Consider the following 17588-nt stretch of genomic DNA (forward strand, 5'->3'; position numbering starts at 1 on the left):
ATGAGGCCAAGTACACTACCATTCAAAAGTTAGGGGTCCGTATGATTGTTTTTGAAATAATTCAGTATTTTGTATTCAGGAAGGATGCATTAAACTGATCAAAAGTGACAGTAAATACATTTACAAAAGTATTATATGTCAAATAAATGTTCCTATTCAACACAGAATCATATCCCACTACAATATGAAGCAGCACAACTGTTTTCAACATTGATCATTAATGTTTCTTAAGCAGCAAATCATCATATTAGAATGATTTCTTAAGGATCACGTGACACTAAAGACTAGCATAATGATGCTGAAAATTCAGCTGTGCATCACAGGAATAAATAACATTTGAAAATATATTCAAATAGAAAATATTCAATTATAATAATATTTCACAGTATTACTGTGCATTAGAGACTTCTTTCAAAAACATTAAAGAAACCTTACAGATTCCAATCTTTTGAATGGTAGTGTACATGATGACAGAATTGCCATTTTTAGTGAACTATCCCTTTAAGACAAAATGGGGAAAATACTCAAAGAGTGTGGAATGGTTTCACACACCATGAATGACTGGGTCACCAAAGCATGAAATGCAAATGTCTACAAAAAGGCATGGCCCATCACCCTGAGAGATGCATGACTGCGGTATCTAATGGATCCTCTGACCAGACTGCTGCAGTTCTGACCCGTAGCTGATATTAAGGACTTTGTTCGGCATTGCACACAAACCAAATCCTCTTCGAACAGAAGAACGTCATTGCTAATAGAGCAGATACAGCGTGTGGGATGGTTTACACAGCAGCTAGTCAGAGAATTTGGGGGCAAACACTCTTGCTTTTTTACCTTAATGCATCCCTTCCAGCTTCTCCTCAGTAGCATGGTCTACAGAAACAACAGAGCAGGTCATATGTGTTACTGTATAAACAGGAGAGCGGGATGGAGGCTTTGATTGACACCACGCTGTTTTGTTCTGTATATCCGATCAAGACGCATCTTCTGTTCTTGCGCTCTGAGCTGACGATCAATGTCGCCCATCAGACTGTTGTCTCATCTGTTGGTGGAACACCATGTGAATTTCGACGTGTTCTCCACCCAGTACAGAAGGTTTCTAATGTCTAATTTAAAGTCCTTTCATGCATTATGCAGACAGATCTCCTCATCCCAGTACTGTATCTCTCAAAGAACACATTAAAGTCATTGTGGACTCGCATACCATACTACTTGAAAAATTATGCAGACGGTGTACAGTATGCGGTTTTTTGGTACTGTATTCCGCAATGCTTGTCTTTTTAGATAAAATGGATTAAAATATAATTGACTGGATAACTGGATGATGCACAAAGAATTAAAAGCAGCTTAGTAGAATTTAGTACACTATTATTTTAAATGTACATAATGCATACTGTTTCACATACTTTTTTTATAGTAGAAAGTATATAGACTACCATTCAAAAGTTGGGGTCAGTAAGATTTTTTTTTACGTTTTTGAAAGTCTCTTATTCTCACCAAGGCTGCATTTATTTGATTAAAATACAGTACAAACTGTAATATTGTGCAATATTATTACGATTTTAAATAACAGGTTTCCATTTGAATATGTATTAAACTAAAAATGTATTCCTGTGATGGTAAAGCTGAATTTTCAGCATCATTACTCCAGTCTTTAGTGTCACACGATCCTTCAGAAATCATTCTAATATGTGACCCTGGACCACAAAACCAGTCACATGGAGCAATTTTATGAAATTGAGATTTATACATCACATGAAAGCTGAATAAATAAGCTTTCAATTGATGTATGGTTCGTTAGGATAGGACAATATTTGGCCGAGATTCAACTATTTGAAAATCTGGAATCTGAAACATTGAGAAAATCTCCTTTAAAGTTGTGCATTTATGTTGGCGATTGTGCTGCATTTACTCACAAAAATACATGTTTTATATATTTACGGTTGGAAATTTACTAAATATCTTCATGGAACATGATCTTTACTTAATATCCTCATGATTTTTGGCATAAAAGAAAAATCGATAATTTTGACCCATACAATGTATTGTTGGCTATTGCCACAAATATACCCGTGCGACATGTGACTGGTTTTGTGATCCAGGGTCACATGATTTCCTGCTCAAGAAACATTTATTAGCAATGTTGAAAACAGTTGTGCTGCTTAATGATTTTGTGGAAACCACGTTATTTTTTTTCAGGATTCTTTAATAAATAGAAAGTTCAAAAGAACAGCATTTATTTGAAATAGAAATCTTTTGTAACATAATAAATGTCATTACTGTTATTGATTAATTGAACGCATCCTTCCTGAATAAAAGTATACATAAAAAATGTACTAACCCCAAACTTTTGAATGGTAAAACAGAGTATACGTGTTTCCTTAAAATAAGACGACTAGATGTTAGGGCTGCTGGATTATGCCAAAAAAAAAGTTACGTGAATTGACTGATTTGGACGTCATATGTGTGTGCGTTTAAAGTGCTCCTATTATGCTATTTTAAAGGTTCCTAATTTTTGCATGGATCCAAGGTCAAAAACACTTTAGTTTTCTTATAATATACATTGCACATCACCTCATTTCTCAGAGTCTGAAAACCGTTTGTTCAAAGATTCAATCTCTCTAGATTCAGCCTTTCCGAGAGCCTACTCTGCTCTGATTGGTCAGACAGCCCAGACTGTTGTGATTGGTCTACTCTGCTCTGATTGGTCAGACAGCCCAGACTGTTGTGATTGCTCTACTCTGCTCTGATTGGTCAGACAGCCCAGACTGTTGTGATTGCTCTACTCTGCTCTGATTGGTCAGACAGCCCAGACTGTTGTGATTGGTCTACTCTGTTCTGTTTGGTCACATGGCCCGGTCTGTTGTGATTGGTCTACTCTGCTCTGATTGGTCAGATGGCCCAGTCTGTTGTGATTGGTCTACTCTGTTCTGTTTGGTCACATGGCTCGGTCTGTTGTGATTGGTCTACTCTGCTCTGATTGGTCTACTCTGCTCTGATTGGTCAGATGGCCCAGTCTGTTGTGATTGATCTACTCTGCTCTGATTGGTCAGACAGCCCAGACTGTTGTGATTGGTCTACTCTGTTCTGATTGGTCAGATGGCCCAGTCTGTTGTGATTGGTCTACTCTGTTCTGATTGGTCAGATGGCCCGGTCTGTTGTGATTGATCTACTCTGCTCTGATTGGTCAGACAGCCCAGTCTGTTGTAATTGGTCTACTCTGCTCTGATTGGTCAGACAGCCCAGACTATTGTGATTGGTCTACTCTGTTCTGATTGGTCAGATGGCCCAGTCTGTTGTGATTGGTCTACTCTGTTCTGATTGGTCAGATGGCCCAGTCTGTTGTGATTGGTCTACTCTGTTCTGATTGGTCAGATGGCCCAGTCTGTTGTGATTGGTCTACGGCTTACAGCGTGTGTTGGAAAGGAAACGGCCATTACCATATCTGAATTTCAGCTTCAGCCCGTGATACACAGTGATACAAACAGTAACGATGGCGTCGGTTTTACTGAATCAATTCCAGCACAAGTCGTCATCCTTGTAAAACAGATTAACTTTCACAGCGCAGAAAACATCGTCTTCGACATCGACATCGTCAGTTCAGAATTGATTCTTTCTTTTAGGAGACAATAACTTTATTTGTCATGCACTTTGACCTTTAAAACTTTGCAGACCTTTTACATTCACAAACAGCTCTATTACACACTACACTGAAGGGTGGATGCTGAAATCCGCTGCTGCGTAATGTGTATCTTTTGAGTGATTTATAATCAGGTTATTAATCAATATTTATCCTTCTACATATTGATTTGAATGACTTCATATCAATGAGATTTACTGAGTTATAGAAGTATATGTATTGTACTCTCTCTATGTTTTTGAGAGAGGCACCCAACATGTGTCAACAACTGCGAAACAAGAAGTCATAGCTAGAAAATGTCATGTTCCTAGTCACCCTGGTGTGCTAAAAAAAAAAGGTAAATATTAATGGAAATATACTTCAGTGGTGCCATTAATTCACAACTGTATATCTATTCTTCTAGCTGACCAACACAGCCGAGGTCACTGGGTACACTTCAACTTGTCGTTTACGTGACCGCTTCTTAATTAAAGCATTTATTAAAGCTACATTCCAACATTAGAAAATAATGATGAATATTTTCTGTACCTCTCACTGAGAGAAAGAAAATGTTATCTGTATGTTTTGGCACAATGTTTTCAGAATCTTTGGAAGGTTTCAAAATTGAAATCAAAACTCATTTTTTAATTTCCTGACAGCTAGAAATAGTCTCAAGAGGAAAGTGTGAAACAAATCTGAGGTTTGTAAATGTGTCAGAATGAAGTCTTTTTGGATGCATGTTGAGAGTTTGCTGGCAGATTTCCTCTTCTCCAACTTTAACAAGTATAAAACAACATTAATCTGCCAAGTGAGTCTCACCGCCTGTCTGAGGGCCTCTCTGTCCTCTGTGCTTCTCGGGAACAGAGTGACCGCCAGCTCCAGAGAGCCCAGGTCCTGATCAGGGCAGTGAGGATCTTGAAGGTCCAACCGAACATCAAGAGGTCTGTGACAAAAACATGGCTTGTTATGACAACCATTAAAAGTAGTAGAACTTTTAGTAGAAAAGCATAGAACTTTTGATAAATCTGTTTACAATCACGTTGTGGCCGTCTATGTCCAACCAAATTTGATTCAAATTTTTGGACACTTTCAGTCATGTATTAAAATAATAATGGGTGACAACTTAAGTATGCTTCTCACTACAATACTTTTACAATGCATTTGTGTTATGCTGCATCCACAGCATTAGATGTCATATAAACTCTTAGAAAACAACAGGACATTAGCAAAAATAACCTTGTCACCATTCATTTCATAAAACTCCTCTAGATGGTTAACTAATACACTTGAACACTGTTTTGATGCTAATTGAAAATGCATTCATTTGACAAAAACTTGAATTCTTGATGAAGACATGATACCTAAGGTGCTCCAGAGACTCAAGATACAGGTAAGCTGAGCCCATGAAATCATCTTGAAGGCCAAAATCATAGTCAAACACCTAAAATAGATTGCAAAAAGGGAAAATTCTTAAAGGAAGAAAAACAGTATCAGAGATAATTCTAGATTTCAATTGAACACATAGAAAATCAGACATTAATGTAATTATTCCAAAAGATGTTAACACCTTTTTAATGAGTTTTCAGCATAAATGCAATCCAATTTATAACTTGTTCAATAAGCAAGTCAGATTAACTCCTCTGACTGACTGATAACTGTTTTCAATTAATTAAAGTAGTAGTCTATTAATGTTGTTTATATGTCTATGTGGTGTTTTTAATGTGCTTTAAGACAAACCATGTGCAAATTCACAAGTCAACACCATTGCGGAGTATTTCCTCCTTAAAACTGCAGTGAACTAAAGACAGTCTCAAAAACACACTTTGAAATCGCTGGTGTTTCTGACATCACAAACTACCTTGTAACCAATTAGGTGGTCAATGTGTAATCGTCAATGAGTGGATCTCTGAGCTGGTGTGAGTGAGTGGAGGCGGGTCTAATTTGCATATTCATAGAACCGAGGAAAAAACATTTAATAAATATGTTATTTTGGTGATCAAAGAGGATTTTGGAGGATATAATTACTGACTACAGGGGGACTTTAAAAATAAGTAATTTTGTATTGGAAACGCTCTATATTGTTCATGCAGTAATGTTTTTTTTTGTTTCGTTAAAAGGAATCAGTGTTTTTGATTCACCAAAACAAACCGGCTCATAAGAGTCATTTGTTCGGGAATTGGACTGGACAGGTCGCACAGCCAGAGTAGCTTTTTGATTAACTAAAAAGACTAATAAGAGTAATTTATTCTGGAATCAGACTACACCGGTCACACCGTATGTTTTTAATTCACTAAAACGAACCATCTCAGAGTCATTCACTCAGTAAGTTTTTGATTCATTAACAGGAATCGCCTCATGAGAGTCATTAATTCAGGTTTCGGAAACACTGTTTAGGCAGTATGTTTTTAGTTCACTAAAACGAACCGGCTCATAAGAGTTATTCATTCAGTTTTTGAACTACACTATGCTGGAATCAAGCATCCCCCCCAAAAAAATCAACATAATGGGTGATCAATCAGCATTTAGCAATATAAGCTGTATTTTTTTACCTTAATATATAGAGGCTCCTGTAAATTGTCCACTATCAGGCAAACACGCTCGTCCCAAACCGGGTTAAGGTTCTTGTGTATGATTTTACTGCGGAAAACTTCTTTACCGGCTATTTTGAACTTCACATACGGGTCACTTGTTCCTGAAACATATAAAGTTTTGATTGCAACATGCTGATATTGAACATTAGCTTGAAATAGCATATAAATACAAAGTAAAACACATTTCCCTGACAGTGAACACATATTTACAGTAACATAACAACATAAGCTTCAAAGGTGCAGGTCTTACCGCCTCTGTCTCGAATGGCAAGGTTGTTTCCTCTTTTCAGCACAATGTCCAACTGGTACATTGCTGAAATAGGCAGTAAAGTCTGTATGCCACCGTTACCAGCTGCATTAATGCCCTGAAGAAAACAAACATTGTCCTAAAAACTTTAGTGCACATATGACATCCACAAACACTGTGTCCAACACCATTAATGCCATTAATCTCCAATAGAACTTACGCCTGGGCAGGCAATTTATGATTAAAATTAAGACAGGATGTTGCAAGATGCTAAAAACAGATAAACCGGTGCTATAAAACCACTGAGAACATAACATTGAGCTCGTCTTATTATACAGACCAAGTGAAATGCTTTATATTCTGTTCTAACAGTTTTATATTAGAATGGCACTCTGTATTAATTTAACTTGACTCTTTACAACACATCGTCATATTTTGGCTCTTATATAGAACTATTGTAGCAGCAGTTTTATGTAATGGCATGTTGCAACATGACAAGTTTGCAGCAACAAGTAAATTATCTCTCCACAATGAAAGCAAAAATGTTGTGCAATGTGGCACGATCACAGCTAATCAGGACACATTCAAAGGTTATGATAGAGTTACTTGGAGTATGATTGGGGGTTTTCACAGTTTTCATACTTTTCTGAAAGTCAGCACTCATTTTTAGCTGTATTAGCTGTAGAATCTTATTAGTTGTGGTTTGTCTCTTTATATGTCAGTCAGATGGTCTCGTCCTGTCTCAGTTCTTAAACAGATTAAAATACTATTAAAGTCAAATGTGAGAGTCACAATGTGGTGTAAGGGTGTGTTCACACTTGCCATGTTTAATTCGATTAAAATGAACCCTGGTGCAATTGCTCTATTAGTGCGGTTCATTTGAACATGTGTGAATGCTGCCATCTGAACCTTGGTGCCACCAAACAAGCGGACCGAGATGCTGAAAAGATGGGTCTCAATCTGCTTCCAAATGAACTCTGCTGTTGTTCGAATTAAATATGAATGTAACACGGACCATAGACATGTAAACAAACCAAAAACAGGATGACGAGACCCTAAAAAGAACTGAATGCTCACGCATATCATTTTTTTCTTGTCATAGTCGCTATGTTGACCAACCCAGTTCGGTTCAGGCATCAAAACCGCTTCTCCTTGCAACAGATCTTCGTTTGTGTGTGACGGAGGGATTTCTGCCACTGTTTTGTATCCTTTTCACACTTTATAAGCTCTTCACAAGTTCTCACTTCTCAGCTGGTCAAAATACCATCATATGTAGGCTACGCGCATACAACGAGCGCATTTAGCCCAGAACACAGCATTGTTTTGGATGTTCGGTAAGTTCAGTCGCGAAAATGTAATAAAAGCTGACCAATCAGGTTGTGAACATATCCCTATTGCTTTAAGTTTGGTATCTTTAGGTTCGGTGTTAAAATGCCAATGTGAACGCTAAGTGGACCAGGACTAAATGTTTTTTTTTTCAGTCAAGCAAACGAACTGCAAGTGTGAACACACCCTTATAGCTGTTTGCTGTCAGTGCCTAATATTTGTGAAGGAAGTGAAGCATTGTGTGTGTGATGTCAACTTTACACATCTGACAGTGCATAAAACTGAGGTCCAGAATAAGTAATGTATTGTTTCCAGTGGTGTAGCCTATAATGGTTCAGTCTGGAAAGTTGTGGATTCATAAACTATTATCATTGTGTCCTTGAAGACACCAACTTGAAAACCAAAGTCATTTAAAGAAGCCATATCTTAGAAAACAGTGTTGTTTTTTTAAATGTAAGAATACTAGATATAGGGAAAATGAACATAAAAGAGCAAGAAACCTTGACCATTATAAGTAGAAAAAATTAAATGCCACAAAACTGTAGAATATAGCAAAGGTTTTGTGAGTGCTAGGGGATCTGTAGAAAAAATGTTGATTTTTTTTTTTATAAATAAATGTCTAAATATCTAAATTTGAAAAACTCTGGAATATAGTGTTCTGGATGTGTTCTATGTGGTTGCTAAGGTGTTGCTTGGATGTTCTATGTGGTTACTAAGGTGTTGCTACGGTAGTTGTTTACTGGCCTAGGTCAAAAGTGTCCACCTGCAAGTCTCTGTGATATTCTGGTCTATAGACATTGAGTCAGATTGCCCTTCAATAAGTCATCAAGTAAAAACCGCAGGTCTGATTATTTAGAAAAATATTACCACACCTCTTCTCAACAAGCCTCCAATGATTTGAGGCTAAATTCATATCTGTAGCACAAATGGTGCGGAACGAGTTACGTGGCAAAGTATAATACTTTAGGTCTTAAAAAAACAGCACCACTAATTATGTCACATAAACACACAGGCACTATTTGACAAGCGCTACACACAGTGAAAACTTCAATTTCCCCTTTTTGCCCTTGAGCAAGAGATGAGGTCAAAACACATTTTGTTCACAAACTAAATGTGTTTGCAGTGTCAGCTGAAAGCAGGTGATTTGCATTGCTGGCCTTCAGGGCGTATTAAACATCCTGTTTAGTGACAGGATTGTAAAAAATAAGGATATAGAATATTGTTATTAGATGGGAATTCCCCTAACAACACCCTGTACCATGTCAGGGACGATAAGGATGTTCTGATGGCTAATTTACATTTAGAAATCCAATATTTATCTTCCTGCATTTCAAAAGACATCAATATCTGGGATAACATCTCAATAATCTTTCTGCTCCACTAGCATCACCAAACAGAATTCCAAATATAACGAATGACAGGTTTTGTCTCCTCGTCTGCTGATTGGTCAGTCCTTTGCAATTCGATAATTACACTAAGCAATGTCAGGATTTTAGTTTTATTTTGAGTAATCATTCAGCCCTAGTTCCATCCCTCCCCTATAAGATCTGTCTAAGATTATTTCACCTTCCTCTGTTCTGTACTGAGTATCTTCGTAAGAAAAGAGACCTGTTGTTTCATCTCCGCTGTGAGGTAATTACAAGAGCAGATCTCCTAAAGAGAAAGACACTGAAATGAAAAATGGTGCCAGCCAATAAAACACATCAACCGCTGCACTGAAAACCTTCTTTGAGGTTTGTACAAGCTCATGTTGATTGTGCCTAGTCTCATACTAATATCCCTATCAGTGTGAGTGTGACAGCCCAAACACAAGTTATTTTCATTAGAGATAATTAAGACACAACAAAACTGTCTTTTTGTACTCGACGGCAATGATTTGGAGCAACAAAGCAACCAGAAATCGTTCAAAATGAGCGACAGCATCCGTCCTTTATGCAAATCTGCATTAGTGCAATGGGATACGGATACAGTTGGATACTAGAAGTCATGATTATTAGAACTTAGGCAAGAGAAAATGTTTCTGATTAACACATCAAGGGGTTTAACAGGAAGATGAAGCGGTTGGCAATACTGTGGTATAGCAATTACAGAGCCACTTCCTGTTTGAAAAGCAGCCTTTAAACATGGAAAGTCTGGGTCCATTATAGGGGCCTCAGAGGATGTGTGCAAAATGCACTTCGGTGTTGTAAGACAAGAAACGTGATCAGTTTTATGTTGTTTCCATGCATGTCTGATATGTAGCATTTAGGCCCTGAGCAGTCAGACACTATCATGTCAGTGAACGTTAACGGTTTATAAATATGTGTGGCTATGATACTCAACCAACCCACTGTCTCATACTAACCTTTAAGTGGCGTAACAACTGTATCAGATTAATATCTTAAAAACTAAGGTCAATATAGTTCGAAATTGGTTCGAATTCGTAGAAATTGCTAAAATTATTTTGGACAAACAATCGTAAAAAAATATTATTATTAATATATAAAATAGAAAAATAAAAATAAAATTAATATCTTAAAATATATTATATATATATATATATATATATATATATATATATATATATATATATATGAAAAAAAATAATAATATATATATATATATATATATATATATATATATATATATATATATATATATATATATATATATATTCAGTTAATTAAATTCAGATTCAGATTTACTTCATGTTTTTTTCAAGGTAATTTTCTACTACCAGGTTTTCCATGACTGTAGAAACCTTGCAGCTCAGCATAACTGCAATTCCCACATACCATGAATTTACAGTTAAGGAAACTTGGAGTGTCAACATGCTTTAATCCACTCCTACGAGTGACGGGAATTGTAGAGGAGTTGATCTAAGTTGCTTGTCTCAGTTGCCAAATATGAGTCACAGATAAATGGCAAAGTGCCACTAATACAAAACAGATTTCTTAAAAAAAAACATGCTGCTGTCTTTCAAACCCCTAGAACCCTTTCTCAGACATCTAACCACAAAGAAAGCTCAGGCAGCTCATACCAAAACTGTTTGTCAAGTCCAGACATGTAATGAAGTAAAGAGAGAGCCTATATGGCCAGTTGTTTGACTCTGATCTCAGCTGCACTGTTGGTGGCTGTTAAGCCAGTGATTTGATGGATTGGGATGGACATATACAGAAAAGCTAATGCATACCATGACTAGCCAAACTTTATAGCCCAGAGGTTTCTTGTTTATAGCTCAGGACAGGATTTTTAAATTATGTAAATATTTAAAGGGATAGATCACCCAAAAATGAAAATTCTGTCATCATTTACACACATTCATGTCATTCCAACCCGATATGACTTTCTTGTAACACTTTTGCAATAGTCCACTTCAGGCATTCTACTAACTGTATAAGTAACTTTACAACTACATGTCAACTAGGGCCCTTGTTTACACCTGGTATTAATATGCGTTTTGTTCGATCGGATGATTCGCCGACAAACATCCTATACTGACTAAGTATCTTTGTAAGTACATTTCAACTTATTCTACTAACCCTAACCTAACAATCTACTAATAATCTAATGATAGTTAGTTGACATGTAGTTGCAAATTTACTTAGTAGAATGTGGACTAAGTGGAAACGACTTTCTTTCTTCAAAGGTACACAAAGCAGATATTTTGAAGAACGTCATGCAGAACAGAGAAAGTACTAAGTGTGGAACGACCTGAGTTTGAGCCTATTCTCATTTTTGGGTGAACTATCCATTTAAGCAAACTATCCGCTGTTTTCAATTATGTCTAGCAGAGAGAGAAAAAAAAACTACAAACGATCTTTAATCTGTATTTGCTGATCTTAAAATCTGATGCACATTAGACCACCAATAAAAAGAAAATAACCAATGTAAGTTCTGCAGATGGAGAGAGTCGATAACCTTACTGAACCTCACTGTTTGGCTTCAAGCCCGTGTTAATGTGTCTTTACTTTTAGGCAAGTTTCTCTTCTTGCAAACCAGCTAGGCAAACACCTTCAGGCAACTAACTATACAGTGCCAACACAACTGAAACTAACAGTTTGTAGAAAAAAACTCAACGTCATGAGTTTTTATGTTTCATAAAACAAGACAGTCCCCCAGCCTGTAGCCCTCATCCACATCCAGTATTTAAAAAAAGTTGCAGTTACCCATACTTCATAAATAGGGTTGGGTACCGAGACCCGGTTCCAATAGGGAACCGGTTCCGACGTAAACGGTAGTAACCAGACCGAATAAGAACGAAACTTTCGGTGCCTGATTTCGGTGCCTGACGTTTTTTACCGCCCCCTATAAAACATCTCGCGGCACGAATGATCCAATAACATCTCCAGTTAACCAGCAGAGCGAGCATTAATTTAGTTCGTTTGTTAAATAAGAGGCGATTTTGCGCTGAAATGCGTTTTTTAAATCAAGTGATCAAAGTGCTCGTTGCCGCTGCGATCAGTGGCGCGGATACAGTGTTTTCTCTTGTGGCTCGCGCACTGTCACTCGGACGCGCGCTTCGTTGCGGAGATCGATCTATTTATGAGGCGCCGTCTATATGATTATGTGCGCGGAGAGTTTGTGTGTGTGTGTGTGTGTGTATGTGTGTGTGTGCTCGCGTCTCAGATGAGTATGCGCGGATATTTCCGCGCGTCTCGTGTGTGTAGAGTTTGCGTGTTTGTGCGTGAGCGACTTTAGATGTGATGTTGAGCATTTCATATTAGTTTGAGCATTCAGCAGTATACATGTATGACTACTTAGTAGGCCTATGTGTATGCAAGGGTTTCATATGTGCGTGAATGAAGTTTGATTTAAAGGGATACTCCACTTTAAAATGAAAATTCTGTCATCATATACTCACCCTCATGTTGTTTCAATTCTTTATGAATTTCTTTCTTCTGCTGAACAGAAAGGAAGATATTTAGAATAATATCAGTAACCAGACAGTTTCTGGTCTCATTTACTTACATAGTATTTTTTTTCCTACTAGCCTATGGAAGTCAATGAGACCAGAAACTGTCTGGTTACTGATATTATTCTAAATATATTCCTTTCTGTTCAGCAGAAGAAAGAAATTCATACAGGTTTGAAACAACATGAGGGTGAGTATATGATGACAGAATTTTCATTTTAAAGTGGAGTATCCCTTTAAGCCCTAGACGACGCCTATCTATTCATTCTGGTGAAATCACAAATTATAATGGACACAAAGTGTCCCTGCTTGATATACAACCACTGATGAGCATAATCGTAAAAAAAAAAAAAAAAAACTACGAATGCGGATTAGAACCCAAAACCTCTGACACGCCTGACTAAAGTTCAAGTTCAGCTGCCAGTGTTCCTCTTCGGATAAGTCTAATATTTTAATGCCAACTGCAAATCTTGCATATCAAGTATGAAGTATATCAATATCAAGTATATTTATATGAGGCTATACTGTGTGTGTTAAATATTTCTGCTCAGTGTCAGATATTTCTCTGTTTTGTAAAAGTCATAATATGAGAAGACAAAATTTTGATGTTAACTCAAGTGTTATCGGCTACATCAGTAGCCTTTTAAACAGCACAATTTTTCATTTAATCAGAAATTAGAAAATCTTTTTCAGAAAATCACACACACACACACACACACACACACACACACACACACACACACACACACACACACACACACACACACACACACAGAGGTATTATTTTTTTGATAAAGTGTGTGCGGTTTAGTTTTGTTAAGTACCGTTTCAAGAACCGTTTAAGCACCGGAACCGTTTGAAAAATACCGAGTAGGTACTGGTATCGGATAAAACCCAACCGATACCCAACCCTATTCATAAATACTGTAGGCTATGTCTCATGCAATCGGTGTTCCTGCCCACCGAGCTTTTATTTACATGCAATTCTGTTAAACTCCCTCTGTCGTGGTATATGTTAATCTGATACAACGTCATCAAAGAATGTTCATATCATATGCAAATGTGTATGTTTTTACCACAAGATAAACTTGTGACTGGCACATTTTACACACAGTTTACATGCACACCTTGATGGATCTTGTTTTTGAACTATACCTTGAACAAAACCGTTCTCGTTCACATTCAATTCAAAGACAGCCTTCAAAGACTGATTGTAGCGCGAACCAATAGCGTTCGACTGCGGGCAGTGGAAGGAATATTTAATTGGGTGGAACTACTGAACGAATACACCCTCTTTCTAAACATTTGAGTGAAGAAAATCATCATTTACATGTAATCTTTTAGCAGACGCTTTTATCCAAAGCAACTTACAAATGAGGAGAACAATAGAAGCAATCAATCAAACAATAGTGCAACAAAATGCAAGTGCTGTGACTAGATCCAGCTAGTATAGCACAGTACAGGTAGCAAGTTTTTTTATTTTTGTGGAAAAAGGGCAGACTCTTTTAGTAGTCCTAAAGAATTACAAGCTCGTTCTTGTGTGGATGGGAATCTGAAATGAGTTTGACTATGCAAAAACATCACTTTGCATGTACAGATGTCAAAATGGACATGCACAGAAACACCCAATTCAGGTGTTTGTAAAAAGGTGTGTTGATAAGGGAAGAAAGAGGCCGAAAGTTCAACAACTGCGATTCCATAATAAATAAACAAAACGAATGTAGAAAACGGCAGCCCCTTACAGAAGACTGCTACACACACATTAACCTAAAAACATAACATGTCCAGGCCTGGTCTTCTTTCTTTCTTCACTGTTGCTCCCGTGAGAGATCCTTGCCACAGTGTGCAAGGGCAAGGATATACACAAGCATACATGCAACAAAGTGATTGTCTAGTGAGCATTCCAGGAGTTCTGAATTGACACCAGATTTGGACTTGCAATGGACTTGGTTTTTGCTTGATTGTATTCAAAGTTGGTAGTTGGATTCAGCAAAAGTGGGACATCGGGTAAGGTGAGGCAAATAAGCTTAATAGTCAATTGCCCTTTAAATCCAATCTAAAAATGTATCTCTGACATCATCCTGGTGGATGTGATCAAGCTTTAACATCTAACTGATTTCAGCCTATGTGTTACCCTGGTTTTACAAGGTGTCTAGCTGAACCATGCCAGTCAAGCTGACGTGGTCGAGATTAACCTGCACACCTTGATCAAGTTGGTGAAGAGTGGCAGATCACCTTAAACCTGAAACAAAACAGCTACCAGGTTACAAAAACCAGCTTAAACTAATATGACATTGCTTTTCCAACAGAAACCTGACTGTTATTTATCACTTTCTATATACGGAAATGCATTTAATGTATTTCAATTGCAGCAAACATATTTTCAAAAGGCCTAAATTCATTGTTTCACTTTTACTGATGACCTTAAAAGTTAAAGTCGATCACTGTCAAATAGGAATTACATTAAATATGATTTGAATACATTCACATTTAGGAGGGCTGTCTGTGGCATCACAAATCCCTGAGGGCTCAGTTATCCATAATAAATTTACCAAAAATCTGTTCCACTTTTGAATACTCACTCTATTAAAAAAAAAAAACAGAGTGATTTCTAAAACATCTGCAAATGTAATGTAGACAAACTAGCTGTCAAGTTGTATAGGATCCAATAAAAAACGAAAAACTGCATCCATCACTTATTAGCCTACTGCAGTGAAATAAAAAAAAAAAAACTGAAACATCTTACCACACTTTTTTTGACCTGTTCTTCATTACTATCCATCACAGCATCATCAATGCATGTGGACCCTTGCGGTGCAGGTTTATGTTGAGACTGCACCAATTGGGAGAGTGACGGTTTGGAGCTGACGGTTCTTTTCAGCATCTGGATCTCCGCACCGAGCGACGCTGCTGCTGCTGCCGCCTCACCGACACTCTGCTCCCGCACGCCGCAGCGCGTCCTCCCGCTGTCACCGTCATCCAGAGCTGTCGCTGCGCTGGGCAGATTGGGTTGTGACGAAGACATCGCTCGGTCCAAACCATTTAGTCGTTTCTTTTTAAATATCCAAAACCCACTTTCTTGCTTTCTCTCCTTTTTGCCCAGTTTGGGGCTGCCAGTGAGTTTGGCTTTGCCGTGGAAGGATTTCCACAAGCCCCGCTGATGCTGATGGGATGGAGGAACATCATCCATGTCCAGTTTCCCTTCCATATGATCTCTCTGCAGTCTGCTGCTGTGTCCCAGTCAGATGTTTCTGTCAGGTTATGTTAAAAACATGCAAACCAATGCAAATGGCATTTACTTCAGTGTTGTGCTCAGCAGGACATGTTGAGTGTTAATAACGTGTTTGATGCGGAAGTAGAGTGATGGAGAGGCATAAGTTCCTCCACACCACATCTGCAAACCTTTATGTTTCATAAAACAAGATCGTCCCCCAGCCTGTAGCCCTTATCCACGCCCAGTATTTAAAAAAAGTTGCAGTTACCCATACTTCATAAATACTGTAGGCTATGTCTCATGCATGAGGTGTTCCTGCCCGCCGAGCTTTTATTTACATGCAATTCTGTTAAACTCCTCCTACGCCGTGGTATGTTAATCTGATACGACGTGATCAAAGAATGTTCATATCATAATGCAAATGTGTATGTTTTTACCACAAGATAAACTTGTGACTGGCACATTTTACGCACAGTGTACTTGCACACCCTGGTGGATCGTGTTTTTTGTGAACTACTAGACCTTGAACAAAACCGTTCTCGTTCACATTCCATTCAAAGACAGCGTTCAAAGACTGATTGTAGCGCGAACCAATAGCGTTCGACTGCGGGTTATGGAAGGAATATTTGATTGGTTGGAACTGCCGAACGAATACGCCCTCTTTGCTGGGTTTCTAAACGGGTTCGTGATCCGTGAATGAACGTTCGTGTGGATTTTCTGCTAGTTAACAAAAGGAATGGAAAATTATAGGCCAATTTGCTTTGTTGTAATTTGTGAGGGATGCGTATGATGTTAAAAAATCTTTCTAGATTTTCTTTTAACAGTTGTTTTACTCGACGACTTGGAGTGATTACTGTTGTCCCACTGAACGAATCTTTCGAAAGATTCGAGTCACTGGGATGATTTAAACCCCCCACCTTTAGCACATGCATTTTAGTTTCAACATACTTTAAATTATACTTTCCAACTGTTTGCAGAGGTGTAAAGTCCAGGGGTCAGAAAGTAAAAGTCCTGCCCTATATTTATTCCACCCATGAACTCAGCCAGCTGATTTCACTAATTAGTTCTATCTCATGGCTGAAAAGCTAATTAGCAAATCCAGGTGATTGGGACTTTTACTTTCTGATCCTGGACTTTACACTTCTGTATATATTAATACATGGTGATGTACCGAAATAACATAGGCTTCCATGAAATGTGAATTTGGAAATGAGCAATCAAAAAAAAAAAAAAAAAAAAAAATTAACAATGATGAAAAGATGTACAGATCAGACAGGCTCTACCACAGAGGATGTTTATTTGTCAAAGGAATTATGACAGATGGTGCATTTATCATGCTCATAGGAATAGCTTGAGTAAACACATACAGGCCATACAAATCAATATCTCAGTGCATCCATCTAAAAACCAACAACAGGTGATATTAAAATATCTCAGAGCCTTTTTACTGATAAAGATGGTCTGATATCTATTTTTATTTTTTAAATATTACAAATAATTTGGTATTTTAGAGCTGGAGCAGCTGTCTTAAATGGCATTTCTGTCAGGACCACTATCGTCAAATACGATTGACAATTAGCATACAGTTTGGATTGGCGGTATGGTTCTGTTCTGGGCGAGAACTCCCTGCGCATCCATGCAGTCTAGCTTGGATACGAGTAGGGAGAGCAGCAATAACCCCCCTTGGGGTAAACAGA

At 37.7% G+C, this 17588-nt stretch overlaps 1 protein-coding gene across 2 annotated transcripts in view; it reads right to left on the minus strand.

Moving 5' to 3' along the window:
* The window catches only part of mctp1b (multiple C2 domains, transmembrane 1b), a 35263-nt gene extending 18831 nt beyond the window's left edge, over positions 1-16432 (minus strand). The window contains exons 1-6 of one of the 2 annotated variants that reach the window (XM_081354768.1): positions 15424-16246; positions 6461-6575; positions 6169-6311; positions 4981-5060; positions 4439-4562; positions 835-873 (exon numbers count right to left, since the gene is read on the minus strand). In XM_081354768.1, coding sequence (XP_081210894.1) covers positions 835-873; positions 4439-4562; positions 4981-5060; positions 6169-6311; positions 6461-6575; positions 15424-15885 — 963 coding nt within the window. In that variant the 5' untranslated portion in view covers positions 15886-16246. Of the gene's footprint in view, positions 1-834; positions 874-4438; positions 4563-4980; positions 5061-6168; positions 6312-6460; positions 6576-15423 lie in introns of both variants that reach the window. The other variant, XM_081354769.1, reaches the window with a different exon arrangement.
* Between the last annotated feature and the right edge of the window lie 1156 nt (positions 16433-17588).

Source organism: Scardinius erythrophthalmus (assembly GCF_964197995.2).
Source record: "Scardinius erythrophthalmus genome assembly, chromosome: 23".
Taxonomy (NCBI): domain Eukaryota; kingdom Metazoa; phylum Chordata; class Actinopteri; order Cypriniformes; family Leuciscidae; genus Scardinius; species Scardinius erythrophthalmus.